Source organism: Pelodiscus sinensis, chromosome 4 (genome assembly GCF_049634645.1).
Source record: "Pelodiscus sinensis isolate JC-2024 chromosome 4, ASM4963464v1, whole genome shotgun sequence".
Classification (NCBI taxonomy): domain Eukaryota; kingdom Metazoa; phylum Chordata; order Testudines; family Trionychidae; genus Pelodiscus; species Pelodiscus sinensis.
Genome location: NC_134714.1, coordinates 29461404 through 29484541, shown reverse-complemented (window position 1 = coordinate 29484541; position 23138 = coordinate 29461404). Strand labels below are relative to the sequence as shown.

Genomic DNA, 23138 nt, shown 5'->3' with positions numbered 1-23138 from the left:
AATCAAGACAGCAGCGGAACAGCCATTTAATGGATACACTTTACATGTGTATAGAACCTAATAGTAAATAAAAGCCTAACATTTGTCATGAAAATCATAAATCACGGTTGTCAGAAAAATATACATCCTTTTCTGTGCTAGGGCTCTGTAACACTGAAATGCAATCACAACAATGCAATGGAAGCATCATTTTTATGTTCTTTCTTCAGCAAAGTTCTTAAAGGAAAAGTATTTTGGGCACTTGATCTTAGCTAACCAGTGAAAATAGTTTGCCTGCTTTACAAAACCCTTCAGGCCAGATCCTCAGCTGGTGTGCATTTGGCATAGCTCCACTCACTGTTGTCAGTGGATCTATCTTGATTTTATACAATAGAGGGGCTGTCTCTATTTATCTCACTGTCACAGGATATTGCATGGATGTGGAAGACCTGCTGGACAAAAAGAAGAAAAGCTCAGTGGATTATTAATTTAAACAAGATATTATCATGCCTTGCAATGTTTGCCACAAATGGGTTTATTAAAACTTCAGGAGGATAGGACCACCTAGAAATGGGACTAAAAGCTTAGTTCAGCATGGCAATCTTTAATTAATTTGCAAAGGTAGGGCCTAACCCTGTACAATGCTCAACTGCCTGAATGGGAGTTGGAGGCTTTCTGAGCCCAGTGCTGAAAAAGAATAGTAACTAAAAAGATCAGGCTCTAAAATGTAATATTTCCCTAACACTTGAAAAATGGAGTTTTCAGTGCATCTGTGAAATGAAAGCAGGTTTTATTTCTATTGAAATCAACATACAGGAGTAAAACAATGCAGTAGTATTTTAATGAGCCATAATTCCAAAATATGATTGCTTTAAAAACTATTTAATATGAATAGAATTTTTTTCTCTATCTATTTTTAGAGGGCTATGGATAAAAATAAGAGCCATCATCAGTAGCTTCCTGCTACCTTTTTTCCACCCCTCACCCCCACTCAATTCTGGGGGTCATTTCAGGAAATACCTACAAATTCAAGCAACAAAAACAAAACAAAACAACAAGAAAACTCAATAAGTTCCATCTTTGAACACCCATAGGGGTTCTGGGCCAGGGTCTGGTGGAGTAAAACTGGCAAGAGTTCCCCTTGCCAGTAGAATCCCAAGCTGTCAGCCCCTGGCACTGGAGTAGTACAAAAGGGAGCACAGTGGTGGATAAGTTCCTAGATGAAAACAGTTGCCTGAGGAGAGAAGGCCAAGGGATTGAATATTCCTCTGCGGTGTTAGAAAACCAAGTATAGGTGAGCATTGTGCTAGCACACAGCAATTCAACAATGAAGTCTGCAGAACCAAAAACCAGTCTGCTGTCAATGGCCAAAGTGAGTGGAATGGAAAGAGTAAACAGCCCCGGCAGTGAAAAGTACATAATTTCATTTTATTTCAATATTAACAAGGGTATTCTTAATAACACAGTGATTAAGAACTTAATCACATAGGACTTAATTCTCCTCACAGCAATTTTATACTGGTGCAGTTAATGTCAATGACGTTATTAGATAGACTTTGATATAAAGGAAAGAATCAAGTCTATAATTTGTCATTTTTGCCATATCTCTTTAAGTAAAATTATATGCCAAAGCGGAAGAATATGGAGTTGATAAATAGAAAGATGAAGAAAAGGGTTCTACAGGTAGCCCACATAAACAAATATTGGCAATTGTAATTGTGGGTTGTCTATTTCTCTTGTTTTCTCAGTTACATGCTTGTTTCTTTCTCTAAGAATGTCTCTCCACCTTCCCATCAGAATCTCTGTGTTACCTGTCATGCATCAAATGGCAAAGTAAGGAAAGAGACAGTATCAGAAAACAAAAGGATCATTTATATATAAACATGTCAAAGAATTCAGTCATAGAATCATAGAATACTAGGACTGGAAGGGACCTCAAGAGGTCATCAAGTCCAGTCCCCTGCCCTTTAAAACTTCCAGTCTGGATTTAGAGAGAAAAAATAAATGAGTTTCATTGGAACTATATAGAATAAAGCCATTCATTTATTTGATTACTATGCTTCAAGTCTAGACAAGTTGCCAAGTTTATTATGGACTAGCTTTAAAACATTCTGATTTAGCAGAAGCAGGACAGGACTGGAGGAATAAGCATTATACCATTATTTAATGATGTTACTTTTATTGGACAATCTCTCTTGTGACTTATCAGTGACCTGTATATTTAATAAATCTAAAGAAAACAAAGGGGAAACAATCTACATTTTAGCAAAGACAAATAATTTGCGTGATGGATGTTAAATCAATCCTTAAATGTGCATGAACTGCTGATGATAATGACTGATGGTGAGAAGTACATTTTCTTTATAAAAATGATGTGTGAATTGCAGCTCCAGCTGCTGAAATAACTTTTTTGCACCAAGGACAATTATTTTCTAGAACTTTCAGCTGCAAAAGTTTCAGATCACCACCACTACAGCTAAAGGAATTTTCACCAGACCCTTACTTATAAGGTCAATTTTTTTAAAAAAGGACCCTTTTCTGGCAGCATTTGATTATGGAATACTGAAGGGTAGCTTCTTTTTTTGATGGGAGTCAGAAAGCTCTACCAGGAGCGAAGGAGCAGATCCCAAAAAGACTCATCCTGAAAGTCCATCCTGCACTTCCTCTCTATAGTTCTGATGACAGAGAGCTGCCGGGTATCTGTTCTCTATCTCCCACCTATCCCCGGGGACAAGTGCAGGAGATTTGCACAGACTAGATTGGCTCACTAACTGAGCACACTCCTATTGCAATGTGTGAATTTTGGCCTTGAATAATGGGATGGTGTGAAATACTTTGTAAGCGGAGTGTCCACACTACCAAGCCAGTTATTTCGAAATAATGAGCTGTGGAATTTGAACTCTGTACTCCTGCTTTTCATCAGGAGTAACACTAATTCAGAAAGTTATTTCGAAATAACAGTAGTGTGGTTGTTCCTGTGCCATTATTTCAAAATAACTACTCCGCGGAGTAATTTGAACGAATTACTCTCCAGTGCTTCCTGGGGCTCTAAGTTTGAGGTAGCGCATGCACATTAACAGAGCCTGCCTCAGCCTCATTTTGATGCTTCCCTGTAGTGAGGACATGCTAGTTCAAATTTGTTAAATCTGGAGTTAAGTAGAATTTAGTAGTTTCCTAGTATAGACATGGCCCAAGTGAGGTCGTGAGATGTAACATTCATACTACTAAATAGTCATAGGAAATGGGCACTGGCTTATTCACCTCCCCCACACTTTCAAAGAAAATGCTCTACAATTGCCATAAAAGGCACCTGTCTCCATGCAAGTTTCAGAAGCACGCTCAGTACTGTTCAATTTTTGTCAATGCTCAATCTTCTGAATTCCCCAGAGCTTTTGTACATATTCCAAGCAGTTCAATTTTCCAATTACACTAGCCACGATGTTCCAGAGACTTAGATTTCTGTACCTAAAAATAATATTGCCCCAATGTTTTTATCATTTCAAATATATCACCATGTTAGTTTACTTCATTAGAGTGAAAATAGAAAAAAAAGGGATGATTTGTGAGGAAAGATTAAAACATTTGGGCTATGTCTACACTTGTGGCTTCTTCCGCGAGAAATATCCAAATGAGGCTAAGTGTGTTATATCGCCAAGCCTCATTTGCATGCCTAATGAGCTGCCATTTTTGCAGAAGAGGCTCTTGCACCAGAAGGAGCTGTCTACATGGCCCCCTTCTTGCACAAGAAAAACCCTCTTGCGCAATGCTGCTACGCTGATTATTTTCAGGAATAACGGCATTGTGCAAGAGGGTTTTTCTTGTGCAAGAAGGGGCCATGTAGACAGCTACTTCTGCTGCAAGAGTACTTCTGCAAAAATGGCAGCTCATTAGGTATGCAAATGAGGATTGGCGATATTCCATGCTTAGCCTCATTTGCATATTTCTCGCGCAAGACACCGCGAGTGTAGACATAGCCTTGGGTTTGCTTAGTAGGGAGAAGAGAAGATTGCAGGGGACATCATAAAAGTTTTCATATACATAAAAGATTGTTACAAGGAGTAGTGAGAAAAATTGTTCATTAACATCTGAGGATAGGACAAGAAGCAATGAGCTTAAATTGTAGCAAGGAAGGTTTAGGTTGGACATTAAGAAAAACTTTCTAGCTCTCTAGGCAGTTTAGCATTAGAAAAAATTGCTTAGGGAGGTTGTGGCATCTCCATCACTGGAGGCTTAAAAGACGAGGTTAGACACACATCAGCCATGTACGGTTTGCTTATTACATAGTTCTGCCTTGGGTGAAGGGGATTATACTAGATGACCTACTGAAATCCTTTCCAGAACTATAACTTTTACTATCCTCTGACATTACCTATACAATTTCAATGGGTGTACATTTTAACTGCATTTTGTTTTGGACCAGATGGCTAGACTTCAGAGTTACTTACATTAAAGCCCCTTTACACCTTTTGACAAGGCAAAAGGGACTTTAAAATGAGTATAAAAGTAATGACTTAACCAACCAACCAAACAATGGAGGTGCTAATTGTTCTTATCAGCCTCTTGTAACTACTTGAACAATCTAGTCACTGTCTTTTTTCTCCATTTTTTCTTCCTCCCCTCCCCTTCCCTTCCCTTTTTATTCTTGGATCTGGATTTTTAATACTCCAGAAGAAATGAGTTATGCCCATGAAAGCTCATGATACCATCTACATGTTTTGTTAATCTTTAAGATGCTGCTAGACTATTTGTTGTTTTTTAAGTTTTTATAAAAGTAATATACACTCATTTTAAATAGTGTCAGAATAGTGTAAAAGGGTCTTTGTGTAAAAGAGAACATGTCTATAATGTTATACAACTGATCATGTTTAAATATGATTTCAGACCTCAGCACTATTGAATCATTAACAAAGATACATTTGGCTGATTCTCTTCTGTCACATCAGTGGAAATCAGGAATGACTTTTTAGTAAAGTCAGTAGAGTTACACTGGTGTAAGTAAAAGGAGAATCAGTTCCCTCATTTGGATTCTTAAGAAAGATGACCACATTCTCACTCTAACTAGCAAAGACTTATTACCAAAAATGGTATACACCGTATATGGCAGCAGGCACTTTGCAGGTAAAATTTATACTGATTCTGATCTCAAATCTGTCAGTAACACCCTAAATGAATGAAGAAGTTGATAAATTTGACTCTCTCATATTGATAGGTAGGCTGCATCACTTTCTTGTTCAAACCATGGCAAATTAATTTCTAAGCAGCAAAGATATCAGAATGTAAAAAGATGTTGACTTGTTCTTCACCATCACTTTTTGTGGCATTTTGTTTCCCCCAAAATGTTTCATGTAATCGATTGTTTGTAAAATGTGATTTATAACTTCATTGCTAATTTACTGCAGCATGACAGAGCAGAACAGGCCTTCAGGAAGACAATATTCTCTTCAGGGTTCATTTATTAAACTAACAGCAAATGTATTTGTAATGTGGAAAAAATCTAGAAGCTAGTTAGGCAGAATCTTCCTTATTTAGGTCGATGTTTCAGGCTAGATTATTGTGCTTGACCTACAGTTACACGTTTGCTTGGCCCCTAGACTCTCCATTCAGAGCAATCTGGTGTGGCTGAAGGGAAATGGATATTCTTGATCAAATCTTCCAGACTGTTAAAGAGATATCTCATTTCCACTGGCCAGTCACAGCCCTGACCTTGGCAAAGCCTTTGTGTGACAGATCAGATTTACAGAAGAAAGGCAGCATACATTTTATGGGTCAACACATTTTCTCTCTTACAATTCTGAAAGTCCTATTTTTCCCGATCTGTATCTCCCTAACTCTACTAGGAACATTGAAGAAGCTGTGAGGAAACACATTTTCATACCATTGCAGCAAATCATATTGGCATTAACAGGCTTTGAGTGAGGCACCCACTGCCTTATTTTGTAGGTTAGGCTTCCATCCAGTTTGAATGTTACAGCCTTGTTCACATATTTTCAAATCACCAGAAGTTCACACTGACCTGGGTCTCTCTGGAGGCTTGTGACTGCTTTGCAGCACCTTAAAGACTAACAAAACATGGAGATGGTATTATGAGCTTTGTGGGCATAATCCATTTATTGAGATGACTGGAGTATTAAAAATCCAGATCCAAGCTGACTTGGCTGACCAATTTCTAGGGTACGTTTTAGCAGACTTTGAAGGTTTGTGGGTTATTTCCACTTTTGGATGCATCACGGTCTTTAAGAGCGGCCAAATCTCCCCTTCTTGTGCAAAGACTAAATATGCTGCTTTCACTCTTTTTGGGAACAAAATACTCTTTGCTGAGCTGCACTTCAGCTGTTCACCAGCATTTACAAGCTCCCTGACCTTGTGTTTAAAGGGGTCAGAGAGTATAAAATGTGATTGTCTAAGTTCTTCTTTCTCTGATCTGCCTAGTCCAGCCCATCATTGGAACTGCCTGAAGGGAAGATCTGGTCTGTTCAGATTACAAATAACATTTCTGAGAAAGACCTTGTTACACTTATTCTCAATGTCAATTCAGAATAACTTCTCAATGGTGCTGATCAAAATTCAGTATGGTGTAATAGCATAATCTAGACCAGCTGGACAGAAATCATTCTTATTTCCTACTACCACTAAGTATTCTCCCTTTAAAACTAGTGAGTTAACTTCTGTCCCTTGCTTGTTGTCCACAGGATACCAGCCTTTAGAAAGAAAGAAGGTATTATAACACTAGCCTACTTAATAAAGCCAATTTCATTTAAAAATACTCATAGCAACCTAGCTTAATCCTACCCCAACCACTCCAACTCCTAATTGAAAAAACCCTCTAAAGAGAACTTAGAAAAGAAATTTTTGACTAGAGAGATTTAATGTATGGCATTATACCTCAGTTGTTTCCAATGCAGAACATATCTTTGATAGATTTTTATAACAGTAGAGATAACCAAATGGGCCTAAGGTAAAAAATGAACTCCGTTTGTTGACCATTTTGCATGATAAAAAGCAACTAAATAAAAGAAATCCAAATTATCTGCTAAGGGAATATGGGTAAAATAAGCTTAAGCAGTGAATTATGCTACATTATGTGCCTAAGGAAGGGCAGCCTCTTTGGAACAAAAATGAAACATAACCCTCACAAACACAACACTGAAACCTACAGAGATCCCACTTTGCAATTTTATTTATCCTTTTGGAAATGACTGAGCAAAACAACCACCCATCACTGGGAAGGAGACGTTTTCCTGACAGACACAGAAGACTTGGATTCTATTGCCAGCTCTTCTATAGACTTCTGATGTGACCTTGGGCAACTCATTATTATCGCTGTAAGGTAGCACCTGGACAATCGAACTGAAGTCAGGACCCCATTGTGTGAGGCACTTGTCATAACATAATAAAAAGAAAGGTCCTTCCCTAAAAAAGCTGACAATTCAAATAGACCAGATGAACTGAGAATGGGGGAAATTATTGTCCCAAATATTGCAAAGAAGGGACAGAGTGATTAAGGTACTTGCTCCAGGGTAGATAGGAAGCCTGTGGTAAAGCAAAGAATACAACCCGAATTTCCTGAGTCTAAGCGCAGTGCCTTAACTACAAAGTTGTCCTCCCTTCCCAAATCCCCAAAGCAGTCAAGTTCTTCAGCTGTTAATTAGTAAGGATGGTTTTCATTCATGCTGGCACAACAGAGCTTGTGGCAAGTCTGGCTGGAGCAGGAACACGGTGAAGAAGACTCCTTGTACCATCTTAACTTCAGTCTCAGCTGCCTCAGCTTCACCCAGCCTATGTCTACACTACAGGGCTTTATTGGAAAAAGCTATGCAAATTGAGCTTTGCAATCTGTATACCTTTTACTGGGAGTTTTTTCAGAAGAGGCTTTTCCGAAATTTGGCCCGACTACACTGGGCCAAATTTAGGGAAAAAACCCTCTTTTGGAAGAACCCTTCTTTCTCGTGGGAGGAGGAAGACAGGGCTTCCAAAAGAGTGTGTCTGCTCTTCTGGGGAAAAAGAAAGAAAAAAAAAAAGCGCAGAAGAGCAGATGCGTTCTCTGGACCCCTGTAGTCTAGACATAGCCCCAACCTCTCAGCTCAACCAGAAATTAGGTGAAATCTCTCAACTGCATCACGTGGATCTTATGAAACAGTGATGTTGAGCTGGCTGACAAGGCACTATCTCCACTAATAGTCTTGCATACACATTGAGCAGGAGAGGTAACAGAAAAGAGTGTTTGTGAGAGCCCATGGTGCAGACAAGCACAAAATAGGTGTTTCAGCTGCAATGCTGGAGGCCGCATAGACAGCTGGGCTCACTAAAGTCAGAGCCAGGGTGTGCATGTAATCATGGCAGAGAAGGCTTTCCTAGAAAACAAGACTCACTCCAGATTCTGACTGTGTGCACTTCCTGTTTTGTACTATGCAGGATAAGTGGCCAGTCCCTCCTGCCCCGTGAGGACTCACTGCCATGCCCAAGCCTGTTGCTAGACATAGTTTGATGCTACAAACAAAAAAACGTAGGCAACAAAAACAAAACAAAAAACAAAAGCAGTTTCTCTGCCTATCCTGCGCTACAGCTCCCAGAGGCTTTTCCCCTTACTTATTGCAGTGCTGCAAGGAGGGCTACACCTGCCCTAATGCAGGGTATACTGCGGAATACACCTCTCTCCTGCAGCTTCCTTACAGGAATCACCTAATCCCTCCAAGATGGGGCTGGTAACTTATCAGGGCTAGTTGGGCCCAAGCCCCCTGGTCTTGAAGGGGCAGACAAGCTTGTTACATATACCCCCACAGCCCCTGCGAGTTTAGTTATTTGGGTTCTTAATTCCCTGATCTCTGCAGGCAAATGTTTTGTGGGTGTGATCAGTAGTATAAACAACAGTGCATGCACACACACAAGATAAGTTGAAGGTACTGTAAATTTTGCTCTACGTCTCAGGCTATGTCTACACTTGCATATCTCATTTCATATGCATATCGGAAGAGGATATGCAAATGAGAGCACAAGATATGCAAATGAGCACTCTATTTGCATATCTTCTGCCAAAAAAAGCCATGCAATATAGATGTAGCTTCAGTAATAGGGAAACTCCATTACATTATGCATCAGAATGCAAATGCAAATGTGGCTAGAAGCCAAAAATGAAACCTCTCTCATTCTGTTCCTGTAACATTTTCCAGCCCCTTTCCTCACTGCAGTATAAATTGAACAGCTACTGTGATTTATTAACATTATAGTGCTTTTCATCTGCAAAGTGCTTTAGTTACTTATTAAATTTGAAAAACTAGCATTACACAGACCATTACGACTTATCAGTATTAATTAGTGCTTTGCTCATTTCTTGGATTTATGGGTGGGGCATATGAAAATGTAGGTTGTACAGGCTATGAGAACAACCTCAAACTTATACCAGTTTCACAACAGTGGAATTCCATTGACTTCCATGGAGCCATAGGAGCATAGGGTTAGTAGGGACTGCAAGGGTCATCTAGTCTAACTCCCTGTCAAGATGCATGATTTGTTGGTTCCGAGGTGTCCAACCAGTTCTGAAGCATAAGAACATAAGAACAGCCATACTGGGTCAGACCAAAGGTCCATCTAGCCCAGTATCCTGTCTACCGACACTGGCCAGCACCAGGTGCCCCAGAGAGGGTGGACCGAAGACAATGATCAAGCAATTTGTCTCCTGCCATCCCTCTCCAGCCTCTGACAAACAGAGGCCAGGGACACCATTTTATCCCCTGGCTAATAGCCTTTTATGGACCTAACCTCCATGAAATTATCTAGCTTCTCTTTAAACTCTATTATAGTCCTAGCCTTCACAGCCTCCTCTGGCAAGGAGTTCCACAGGTTGACTACACGCTGTGTGAAGAAGACCCTTCTTTTATTAGTTTTAAACCTGCTCCCCATTAATTTCATTTGGTGTCCTCTAGTTCTTCTATTTAGGGAACTAATAAATAACTTTTCTTTATCCACCCTCTCCACACCACTCATGATTTTATATACCTCTATCATATCCCCCCCCAGTCTCCTCTTTTTTAAACTGAAAAGCCCCAGTCGCTTTAACCTCTCCTCATATGGGACCTGTTCCAAACCCCTAATCATTTTAGTTGCCCTTTTCTGAACCGTTTCCAAGGCCAAAATATCTTTTTTGAGGTGAGGAGACCACATCTGTACACAGTATTCGAGATGTGGGCGTACCATAGTTTTATACAGGGGCAGTAAGATATTCTGGGTCTTATTTTCTATCCCTTTCTTAATAATTCCTAGCATCCTATTTGCCTTTTTGACCGCCGCGTCACACTGTGTGGAAGTTTTCAGAGAACTGTCCACGATAACTCCAAGATCTCTTTCCTGATTTGTCGTAGCCAAATTCGCCCCCATCATACTGTATGTATAGTTGGGGTTATTTTTCCCGATGTGCATTACTTTACACTTACCCACATTAAATTTTATTTGCCTACCTCAAACCTTTTTTTTTTTCTTCCTACTTAGACACTTCCTGACACCCTGAGGACTCAAACCGGGAGGTTTTGCTTCCATCTCATATATAGAGGGGTTCCTTCAGATCAGGAATAAAACACTTTGGCCAGAACTAGTGTGACGAACCCTGCATTTCAAGGGCCCATTTTTATTACAAATGTGTGTTGTGTAGTGCCTCTGAGCCCCAGCGTGCTAAGCACTGTACTAACAAAAACAATTAATCAAGCCTCCCCAATGAATTTATAATCTGCTGTGCTGTTTCTGTAGTTGGAGAAAGCTTCAATCTTTAAGGGATTTCAGACCAACATTTTTCACTTCTGGTCTGAAACACTAAACCCACTTAAAATGTTTACAGAAAGTTTGGAAGAATTTGTCTCCACTCAGTCATGATGCTGTTAAAATAGATACAAGTGGGGAGGAGCATGGGTTCCCCCTCTCATAGTAAGCTCAGTTTAGCTGTTTGTTAGTGTTTCCTAAGAAAATGACCATTCTTCTTAATGCTGCCACAAAAAGCAGATATCAAAGACAGGAATTCCATTACTTCCCTATCTGTGCCACTTCACATGATTAATATATTGCAAAGACCCAGAATGGGAAATGACCTTTTCCCCATTCTTGACTTTTTTCTAGCTAACAAACACGTTGGTTCCAGAATTTTTACTCCTTTTTTTTAGCACAGTACCTCATGACGGATTTAGCATGAAGTGTGGCTGTTGGGTGATATAAGGACAGTGGAGCTCCACAAATGCTTTTTGACATGGCTATTTAATATCCTGCTCTTTAGAGCCAGACAAAATGCAGCCAATCCTACAGTCTAATATACCAATGTAAACTGGGAATAAATGAATGTAGCTCAATGGAATGATACACTCATATCAGTTTTGCACTAGTATGAGGGAACATGGCCAATGTTAGCATACTCGAGCTCCCTCCACCTTCAAATGTACCAGTACAGCACCTCTGCTGTTCTTGTCCAGGATCACTCTTGAGGACAGAACTTGTTAGCAATCCAGTAACATTATAAAATAATTAGCAGTATGTATTGTCAGGGCTCGACAATCTATGTAATCTTGCCTGTGGCGAATAGATTACATCCCGGAAGAGCTGGGTTCGGGCGATCTGCGCATGCGCAGAATGCCGGACAATGTGGCTGGCAAGTGGGGCTCGCCGCGGCTCAGCGAGCCCTGTGTATTGTAGGGGGAAAGACAGGGTAACCAAAAAAAGAGATCATGCATGCATCTGAGAGTGTTTTTTACCCACAAAAGCTTATGCCCAAATAAATGTGTTAATCTTTAAGGTGCCACAGGACTCCTCCTTATTTTCCCAATTTACCGAGACAGACTAATATGGCCACGCCTCTGAAAAACAAGAGAGCTATTGTACAATTTGATGGGAGTTTATAGTTCCAAATCAGCGTAATTCCACAAAGTTGAAGAATTGTGACTTTTGTGCGGCAGGGAACAGAAGGATTCCTTATTCTCTTGGGGTGCACGGTGCCCAAAGAAGCAGTGGGCATGAGGAAGCACTATGGCTTAATACACAGGCCAGCAGTGCAGGAGGAGGGGCTGTAATGTAAGTTGATCCTAGGATAAAAGGATGTCACAGCAGGCCTGCAGAGCTGTGCCCCTTGGGGCAGTATAGCTCCTTACACCCATTCCTAGGGACTATCCCTAAAGAGCACATTTTGGCTTAAACTGGGATATGTGAAATTTAAGAGGAGCCTAGTGTCCTTGCAAATATGGCTGTATTCCTGCCCTTGTAAAAAGCACAGGGGCTCACAGTGGTAACCCCCACTCCCTAGCTATTAAATTTGCTTAACTGGCTCACTCAAGATTCTTTTGTGTAAGGGGAATCCATGGGTGGTGGTGAACCAAAGTCACTGTTGTGTCACCCTCTTCCCATCTCAAGGAGTATTCCTAGAAGCCAGGAAATATGTCTGGGTACTCCAGACCTCAGTGATCATTAGAACTGCTGGAGCAGGATCCTGCCTGTACTGAAGAGTAGCTCTGAGTCTGCTGTAATTATACAAGGGACCAGACTGAATCCGGGATCAGGGAATGAGGAGACAAAACACTATCTTGACTCTTCCTATGAACTGTGCTGAGTGTATCTCAGATACTTAGTGGTGCCATACACTCAACCCCAAGCATTCAAAAATAATAATCAGCCCCACTCAAAACATCTGAGATTTGCATAAAAATGAGATGATTACAAAAACAGCAGGTAGGGATCTTATTTGTCTGCTAGTTTTAGAGCCTTTAGGGTTCATTCAGGTCATGATTTCGAGGTTTTCTCCACAGTGATGAAGACTACCAACTTACTTTAAAAAGAAATGACGGCCACGATTCTCATGTATCATGAGTGTTGGCAACATTCTCGATTATCTTCAGAACATTACTATGATCCTGGTGTGAACTGGGATTACAGCAGATGCCACTTACTAACCACCCTGATATTAACAACTTCTACTTCATAAAAACAGGCCTGCTGACGAGAGGGGTGGGGAGTAGGGAGCAGCTGCCCCCGGGTGCAGTGATTCAAAAGGGCCTCAGGCTTTCAGCCTCCACCACCACTACTGAGGTGATGGCAGGGCCAGAATCCTGGGCTCTTTAAATCATCACTTGAGTGCTGCAAATTTGTCAGTGCCTGGGGACCACACAGGAGGTAAGGGACTAGGATGCCCATCTTACTGCCTAATGGGGGAGCCCTAGCTGACATCCTAAATCTGCAGGGCAGGAAGGAAGGCTGCAGTCAGGGCTGGAAATAGAATGCCAGGACTTTCCAGGGCTAGCAGAGGTGCAGAGGGAGCTGCACAGTACCTCTTTTTGCTGCTGCCCTGCCCAGTGTCTCTCCTCCCAACCTGTAGGCAGCTGTACCATGAAGCTCTGCAGGCCCCCATGCCACTACTGCTCTCCTGGCCACAGCCTTCCTCCAGAAAGCCCTGGCACCTGGGCTGTGGCCCCACTCCTCACTTCCGCCTTGACAGCAGGCAGGTTTGTGAGAGTGCAGGCAGAGAAGCCATGTCCCAGCACTTCCTTTCCTGGCTGCAGCCCACAAACTTGCCTTCTGCTTATTGGCAGCTGCTGGATAATGGCAACTTTTTGATGGCAACTGAGTGTCCTGAAGCAGATGCCAGGGTCCAGGGAGCGACATGGGTCCAGCTAAAAATGGTGCAGACAGAGAAAAACAGACAAAAGGTGAAGTACCACCCACCAAAGGTGTCCTGTTGATGAAGAGATCTAATTCCCAGCATGACTAGTGAGAGGTGATGAGTCCAACCCACTACAGAGATGAATCGAGATGGAGCTTACTTCTTTCCACTCTCCCTTAATAGCTATGCACAAAGGCAGTGTTTATAAAAATTCCAGACTGACAGTCCTGGGGGACAGAATCCAGTGCTGATCCACAAAACAGATACCGCACAGGCAGCAAGAGGGCCAGCTTTCCCTCACAGGACTACTGATCAGGGATGTAAAGTTCTGTTTAGTTAACCGGTTAAACAGGAGCAGGCGGGCGCATCCCAGCCTGTGTTGCAGGTGGGAGCATCCCACCCCCTGTGGGCTCTGCAGGACTGGAGCAGCCCCCTGCCCAGGCCAGTTAACTGTAACCCGTAAGGGTGATGCTTACCAGTTAACTGGGCAACCAGTTAACCATTCACATCCCTACTGCTGATCTGCTTCATTCTCTACCATCTGTATGGGTGAAAGGATTTTTCATTTGCTATGCCCATTCAGTACTTAATCTATCCAATGAAACTGCTAACAAGTGGTAGCAGTAATTTTTGATGAGATAGTCACTTATCTACTGGGGCTACCAAACTTACATCACATAGACCATTCAATGACTATCAAATGACACCAACTTCCAGTAACTGAAGATTAAGACCCTATTGTGTCATTGAAGTCAATGGAATGGGTCTCATTCGCTCCAGTGGGATTTGGATCAGCCTTTAGTGCTCAGTTATGCAACACTTACTCTCACAAATAATTCCATGGAAGTCATTGCTCAGTAGAGTCCACAGGCTGGACCTGAACTGACAATTTAAAGCTAAAAGGTATTTATACCATTACGCAATGCCCTGAGATATCCAGCTCCCCTTGCACACAGCTTTTATGTAAATTAAGGGCTGGATTCTGACACTCTTATTCACAGTGGAATTAATATGCCTACACATGAAATAACATACACATAGGTTAGGTTAGCAAAGATGCGGATCCGACATGTTTTAATAGCCAAATTTCCTGGGTTGCTAGAAGTACAGATAATTTTATTTTTAGACAATACACAATTTTAATTCAATTTGGTTAAATTCAGTTTAGTAAATTTTGGTCAAAATGAAATAGCACAAGTGACATGGGGAAGAGCTCTGAGTTGCTTGAAATCATGTCCCTTCCACTAGTAGAAGTTGGGCCAATAAAAGAATACCAAAGGGTGTGTTTACACTGCACCTTACCTTGAAATAAGCTATGCAAGTTATGCTATGCGAATTGCATAGCTTATTTTGAGGTAATTTCGAAAAAGCGTATTTCAAAATTTACAGCGCCAAATTTTGAAATAAATCTCTATTTCAAAACATCCCTTAACACTCATGGAATGAGGTTTACGGGGTCATCCGAATAGCGAGCCTTTTGTATTTCAAAATAATGGGTGTGTTCAAAAGACACAGAATGGCTATTTCGGGATACTTTTGGTATCCTGAAATATCTCTGCAGTGTAGACGTAGCCAACATGACCTTGTCTTTCTCACAGCACATTTCTTCACAGGTAAAAATGACACTGCAGAGAGTAAGAACAGAATATTTTGTGTGTTGTCAGTGGGTCAACCATAAACCTCACTCCCAGGCACAAGATGAGATTAATTTCATTGTGATGTACTTAGAAATATGAGCCAAGCAACATATGCATTAGCCTTTGTGTTATAATTAAAGATGGCAGAACACTCAGCCAATCCATTGATGATGACTATAAAATTATAGATGAACTTTGTGTGGAAAAACCTGAGGCACTCAGACTACAATGTGTTTTCTAGGACTTACTGGTTTTTTGATTTACGGGCCACTCCTGTTCTTTCAAATCCATCTCTGAATCAAAGCATTACTGTCTGCAGTACTGCATTTTCTATAGCCTGACTCTCATTTTGGAGGGACTGGGTTTTGGGTCTTGGAAGTGGGGTTCTGGGTGGCAGAGTACATTGAACTGCTTTCATAAAGAGTTTGTCTTCTGCTTACATAATCTCCATCATCACAGTCCTATGTCCCAGTCTTCTCGCTAGATAAGTTAGCTTGAGCTTTTTCCACAACTTGACTAATGATATTCTTGCATTGACCATATTTTAATTTTAACCCTCCCATCCACCTTTTAAAAGTTATTCTAATGGAGGACACACATTCCCCTTGTACTTTAGAATGCATCATTCTGCCTCCCCCAAGAGAATACATGCTGTCCTGAGTTTTTGTAATTTACTCAGTCTGGCCCATAAGAAGCAGTAGTTTTCCTGGGAGTACCACTAGTTCATTTAGCTATATATATAGAAAAGCACTTCATGATCCCCTTGATTATTGAACACATCCTGAAGCCAGCCTGTTTGGCCTAGGTACTGCAGTATGTAAGGTATGCAATGTCATACACCAGATGTTAGGCCTTCTGGAATATCTAACCTATGAATTTTCTCATTCGTCAATTTAAATCTGACCACATTTATTTCAATATAGTGTTTTCCTCTATTCAAGTACACTTTGAGAGTGAATGTGTCAGTTATTTAAGGAAATGCACATGTAGGTATTTATGGTATCTTTCCTCTAATCTATGGAGTGTATATGTAGCTGTTGTAGCCTAGCAAAATTACAAGAATGAGTAAAACCTCTTTTATGTGAAATTGTTAATCAATATGGGCCTGGTTTTTCCTGCTGACTTAGCATGAGTATTTTTTGTTCACAAACTCTTTGATATAGAATTGAGAACACAGTTCATTCTACCGCCAACCCAGCAGATTTGAGAAATTACTTCCCTTGGCAAAATGTGCTGTGAAATTTTAATTCAGACTAAAGTATTCACATGTATAAAAATAATCTGAAATATCTTCAAGAAAGTCCAATACCAGGAGCAACCAATGACAGAAAGACTTGGGATGCTCCAGGTTGCTCTTCCCTTCATGCCTCAGGAGTCAGCTGCAGTATCTTTACTTTACATAAGAAGTAAGGAGATTTTTTAAATTTTTATATCAATATCTTAGTCCTCTTGTAGTAAGAGGATGACATGCTAGTGAGTTACTGAAATAGGATTATGCAATCCATCACCCTCTCTCATTGCATCTATTTACTTAACAAACAACAGTTTATTGTTCTTACTTATCTAGTCGTGCTCCCTTCCCCAAATCTTACTACTGTACTATGATCTAGAAGGTACTTGCATTGTAAGGGAAGGTGGAAATGAGCTTAAGAGACAACTAGATCCTCATCTGATTTAAATGGACATAGCTCCACTGAGTTTTTTGAAGTTGAATTTATTTACACCTATTGAGGATGTTGGCCATGTAGTATGGCTTAGACATCAAGCTCACATTGAATTATCTTGAATTCAATCAACAACCTCTCCCTCTCTCTGCATCCTAAGCTATTTACTGTTTTTTTTCTTGGATCATTTGCATTTATTAAACAGGATGCACCCATTCAAGGGAAAGGGAAGAGTGACAGGATTTTACAGAGACATACTAGAAAAAAATAACTAAAAATGTTTTTGAATTTGAACTGTTCATTTCCTCAGATATGCTGTAGAGCTGTTATAATAAACTGGCTGTGTAACCAGCTAGTCCAGGGCTGGGGAAGATGTGGCCCAGGGGCGGATCCGGCCTGCTGAACATTTTGATTCAGCCTGCGGACTGTATCTTACTGCTTTCTATTTATATCCTGCTGCCCATGCCACTGAATTTCCAGGCAGTGCCTCAGGGAGCAGGATCCTATTTAAATGGCTCACGACTCCCAGTCGCAGCATTACCCTGGGAGGGGCTGGAGCCGCGAACCATTTAAATAGCTGCAGCAACCCTAGGTGGCTGCTAGGCAACGCGCTAGTGGTGGGGTTGAGAGCCACAAGCCCTTTTCTGTATTTTTACTCTAGGGGTAGGCTAGTCCCCAGCCCCTTCCTTCCCAGGCTCCACCCCATCTGCAAAAGTTATTGCCCACCCCTCAGGCTCCACCCCTGAGCTAATCTCTTAAAATCTCTGAGCCTCTGTTTTCCCATCTGCAAAACACAAAGACGTCTACTACACACATTGTTCTGAGTTCGAATTAGCATTCTATGCATTTCTTAAAAATTCCTGGATAAAAGATGTTACAGATTATGGCAGCTCTTGGCATGTAAGGGCCAGTCCTTAAATAATTTGAATGTGTCATTGATTAATATCAGATGATAAATATCTCTCATTAAAAAATATCTACCACTCTGTCACCAAGAAAATAAAGAGAAATTTATAGCCACTGAAAGCAACTTAACATTCCTAAGTTGTCCTTTTTGTCCAAAAAAGGAGGTTGCTGCCACAAAATATATAACCACATTACAAGCATGACAGATCACAGTATGTGAGGTCTCCTGTGCTCAGTGTAGCCAACAATATGTGCGCATACAGATATTGTACTGGCAAGCAGTCATTAGGTATCAAACATTACAATTAGTATGCACAAATATTATTTGCATGAACAAATACAAATTTCTCAGATACACAACAAAGCTGTGAAAAACTGTATGTGCAAGAAATCAAATCTGCTGTGTCAGTGAGAGACAGTATAGAGTCCCCTTTGGAAATCTATGTCCTTTTAAACATATAATTTGTCTGGCACAACTCACCGATGTTCTAAACATTAAAGCTGATTGATACACTTTGCTATTAGATCACATATGGAAATGAGAGCAGAGAGACTGATTACAGTCTCCCTTTCATTAGGTTTACATTCTTATGACTCCACTGATTTTAATGGAACCTAAGAGACAGAAACATGCAGATTTGGGTATGGCCATAATTTTTCACACGGAAAATACTAATGCACTATATTGAACGTTGTAAACTGTAAAATAAAGGTTTGAAAGATGATGATCTCATGATTTTACAGCATTTAAAAAAAACCCCAAAGATGTAAATTTGATCCAGATTCAGTAAAAATGCTGTTGTGTTACTATGGTCGCTCCCCTGCTTCTCCTCACAAAAACATGCAGATGCCAGACTGAGTTTGATTGAATCTGGCCCTCTGAAAGCACCAAATGAGATTTAAGCCTCAATACAATAGGAATTTTCTTTTTTCTGCTTTAAATTTGATTCTTATGAAAGTGAGGGACTAATATAGTAGATCGAAGTACTTTGCAAATATATTTGTCTAAGCTTCCCTGCATATAACTTTTAACTCTTACTTGCACCCAGCTGATTATTTTTATTTCACTGTTTAGCTTTCTCTGAGCACCAACAGAACTAACCATGTCAAGCTGCATGGTACAGACAAACATGACATAGTAATCATTAATGGTAAAGGCTGTACGACTCCTTTTGTGGGCCCAACCAAATGTGAGCTCAAGATTCCAAGAGGTTGTAGCATTGAGATTACTTGGAACAATGTTCATCTGAAGGGCAATACTTGTGGGTTCGCCACTGACTTTCCCCTTATTCACACTTTGAGGGATATAAATGTGCATTTTTAATTCATATTGGGCTAGACCATGGCACCTAGTCCCATGCCAGATAGGCATTTCTTTTAAGAAATCCACACTGCTGTGGGTCGTTTTTTGTTTACACTTTTCTCTCCCCCCCCCCCCCCCCCATAACTCATTAGCTGACTAGAAGTTTTTGAATTTTGGGCTAATTGCACAGAACAAGGAATGTATGCTGATAGTAAGACTTATTAGTGTTTAATATCAGTAGAAGTCTATATTTATATAGACAGGACTCCTTGTCGCTTTTGCAGATTCAGACTAACACGGCTACCCCTCTGATACTTGACATATTCATATTGTTGTTATCTAGAGACCCCAATTAGGACAAGATTCTACTCTTCTAGGTACTACACAAACATGAGGACATATCCCCTCTCCCAAAGAGTTATAATTCTAGGAACTTTAGACTGACATAAGCCTGTGCAAGATTTCAAAGAACGTGAAATTATAATACTACTTGATGTTTGTACCCTTCAAATACTTGAATAAGCATCAGGTAATGCATCCCCCTGAGACTCCCAGGAGGTAGGCAAATTTTATTATTCCTGTTCTACAGATGAGGAAACTGAGATGTAAAGTGCCAGATTGTTCCTAGTTCCAGTCCAGGGGCACAAGGGGAAACATAGGTAGGAGCCTTTGCTTTTCCCAACTTGTCTGAACAGAGACCAGCTACTCTATGACACGGAACAAAAGGTCCATGCTCTCTCTTAGTGCCTATGCAGGCTCTAGCTCCCAGAATTGGGACAAGGAGGGAGTACTATAACTATGGTTTCCTCTGCACCAGCTAGGCCTGGAGTGGAGAGCACAGAGGTCATGTAGCTGTCACACTGACATGCACTGTTTAAAAACTCATAGGCTAGCTTCTCCTTGGGTGTCCGGCTGTGCTGCATCCACTCCTTAGCTATTCCAGTTTAACTCGAAGCCTAAGGCACCACTAGCCTCTTGTCACTCACCCAAGCCTACAGAGAAAGTTAGTGTCAGAGCAAGGAGTGGAACTCAAGGGATGCCTCTATCTGAAGAGAGGGGGTTCATGTAGCAATGACTCCAATTTAGCCACACAAATATAGGATATGTTGGATGATGGTCAAATGAGAAAAGAAGCAGGCTGCATCAGTATTGGAAGGCTTTATGAAGACAGGCGTGTGTGGGAATGAGATTGCTCGGTGTGCAAGAAGTGGGCTTCAGTTCCAGGCATGTAGTGTGGTGTTAAAGAAGGTGCCAATCAAGACTAAATGAAGATGAATAATGATATAGAATGAGGCTTGGAGGGACTAGCAGGTCTCGAAAGGCAAGTAGCATGCTTTTCATAACACAAAACAAGGCAAAGCACATTTACAAAGCATTACTAAAGACTGAAAAGACACTGCTAGAAACAGAGAACACATCAGAATGGATCCTGCTTCCAAGGGCCACCTAAGTTCATTCCTTTAACCTCCTTTTGCATTCACTAAAAAACTGTGCCTCTACTAGCTTTCTCTGGTCAAACGAAAGTAACAAGAACAGGAAATATAGTTGGGGATTTCTCAACTTCCCAAAAGAACAAGCTGTTCAATAATAGCAGATAATTTCCATGTTGAAAATAAGGAAATATTTTGTTTACAGGGCTCATCTAGACTATGCGGAACAGTCGAAAGAGGATATGCAAATTCCGCGGGAAAGTAGTTTAGATGCAGCTTTTTCGGCGAACTCTCTCCCCTTTGTCAAAAATCCGCTCTTCCTCAAAAAATGAGGTTAACACGGCTTTTCAACAAAGGGAGGGTTTGCCGCATCTAAACTACTTTGCATAAGAAGTTATGCAAATATTTCTCTTTCGACTGTTCCGCGTAGTCTAGAGGAGCCCACAGTGCTGTTCCCAGGACATGAGAGAGACAAGGTAGGTGAAGTAACATTTTTTATTGGACCAGCTTCTGTTGATGGAAAGGACAAGCTGAGTTTCACAAACATCTTCTTTAGGTCATCTTTTTATCTAATTTCCTTGGGTTTATCAATAGATATTCCTTAAAACAGATCAAGGAAACAACTATTGGAGAATACTGCCAACAGCTCTTTAGCAGCCTTTTAGCATAACTTTTACCAACATGATTCATTGCAGAGGACAAATGCTCTAGTCACTCTGAAAAATCCCCTATATCAGTTAATGAGATTCTCTTTTATAGACATTAAACCCTCCTTTGAGCAACTCTTAACTTGGTGTATGACAATATTGTGATCATCAGCACAAGACTAAGCAGTTAAACTAGCTTTTGACTTAGAGAAGTGAAAACTCCTTTCATTCCTTCCAATTTAGGCTGTCTTTATTTGGTAGCTGTATTGTTCTTCCTTTCAACATGATGCACTATATGCTTTCCACAGATCTTCTGAAGGCATGCAGCAGCTCTGAACTCAGGCTTGGTCTATGCTACCAACTTATGTCAGTAAAAGTTGGACCTCTCTGGTCCAGAACCCTTGGGACCTGACTGGTCCCGAACAAGGGGATTTGCCATACCAGGGAAGGTCCTTCCCTCGTGGCCATGCTGCCACCGGGTTAGGGTTCCAGCCTGCCCGCGCTGCTACCTCAGCACCTCAGGGTTCTCCCCAGCCCCACTATTGCTGGGGCCGGAGTGCCATGGCCAGAGATGCACAACTGTGGAAGAGCTCTGCAGCCACCTGGCTCCATGGCTGGGTCCAGAGCTCCCTGGCTGCAGCTGGGGCTGAGGCTGGAGTTTCCCGGCCTCTGGAGCCAGAACACAGCTGGAGCTCTGTGGCCAGGATGGAGACAGAGCTCTCTGGTTGCCACTGGGATCGGAGTTCCCTACCTGGGACCAGAGGTCCACAGCTACTGGCGCCAGGCAGCTCCACTGGGGCCAGAACTCTATGCCATGCCATCCATCCTTCTTCCCCCTTTTCCTCCCCCACCGTGTTCCCAGATGAGTCATTGGTGCCCCTTATGGTGCACCTGCCCCACCGCCAGGCCTCCCTGTTCCTGGGCTCTGTGGTCCAGGAATATCCGTGGTCCATTCCAGACCATGGATGTTGTCATTCCAAAGAGTCCCTGTTAAGGGAGGTACAACCTGTATAACAATCTCACTCCAGTATGTGGAATGTGTGATGCAGTTATAGTGACCTAACTCCCAGTATACATAGTGCTATGTTTATGGGTGGTCTTCTCCCATTGACATAGCTACTGACTCTCAGGAAGATGGAGTACCTACACCAATGGGTAAACTGTCCATGTGATGCTGGTATCATCTTCAGTAAGTACTACAGAGATGCAACAGCACCAGTACAGCATCGTAAGTGTAGACAAGCCCTTAGTTTCAAGAACATCTTTTTCCACACACTCCCTCCCACCAGGAGATAACTGCTTGGAAGAGAGATCCCTTGCTTGGTGAATATAGAATTGAGAAGTTGCTTCTGTCATGAGTGTATTTTACAACCACAGAGTTTCTGCCAGAAATCATTAACAGAATAACTATCCCAATCTAGCCCAAATGCAATAGGTGTTTGTGGACATTTATCCACTAGAATTGGACTGAGACCACCAATGACCTTCACACAAAGCCACTGAATAGTCATGAGCAACAAATAGCTTTCAGTCTGTCATGAGTGACTGACAGGTTGGGTTACAATGAGGCTGTCAATTGATGTGCGTTAATGCCTGCAATTAACTCAGGGAAGGATTAACGCGTTAATTTTTTAACACGTTAATCACAGGCATTAATGCTGCACTGCCACTTTTAAGAGCCGCTCCTGAGCTTCAAAGGGGCAGTGCATTAAAATCCAGGGACCCTGGGGCTCCTGGGATGGCCTTTCTAAGGGGCAGTGCTGCACTGAGACGGAGTCAGCTAGGGACTCCAGCTGATCCCGGGCTCCCTCAGTGCTGCTCCTTTGAAATGCTGCTGCATTAACCATCCACTCCTCTACAAATTTTCATTTTAAAACAGTTCAGCTATTTTAGCTGAAATTTTTAAAAGTCCTCAAAATTGAAAAAAAATGCAGGTTTTGGATAAAGAATA

At 41.4% G+C, this 23138-nt stretch overlaps 1 protein-coding gene across 6 annotated transcripts in view; it reads right to left on the bottom strand.

The window, feature by feature from the left end:
• PRIMA1 (proline rich membrane anchor 1) overlaps window positions 1–23138 on the bottom strand; it is a 75355-nt gene that overhangs the window by 6102 nt on the left and 46115 nt on the right. Inside the window, exon 4 of one of the 6 annotated variants that reach the window (XM_075926671.1) lies at window positions 5–1790. The exons of the other annotated variants lie outside the window; for them this stretch is intronic. Within the exon in view, the coding sequence (XP_075782786.1) occupies window positions 1787–1790 (4 nt within the window). The 3' untranslated portion in view covers window positions 5–1786. Of the gene's footprint in view, window positions 1–4; window positions 1791–23138 lie in introns of those variants that run through there. 6 annotated transcript variants of the gene reach the window in all.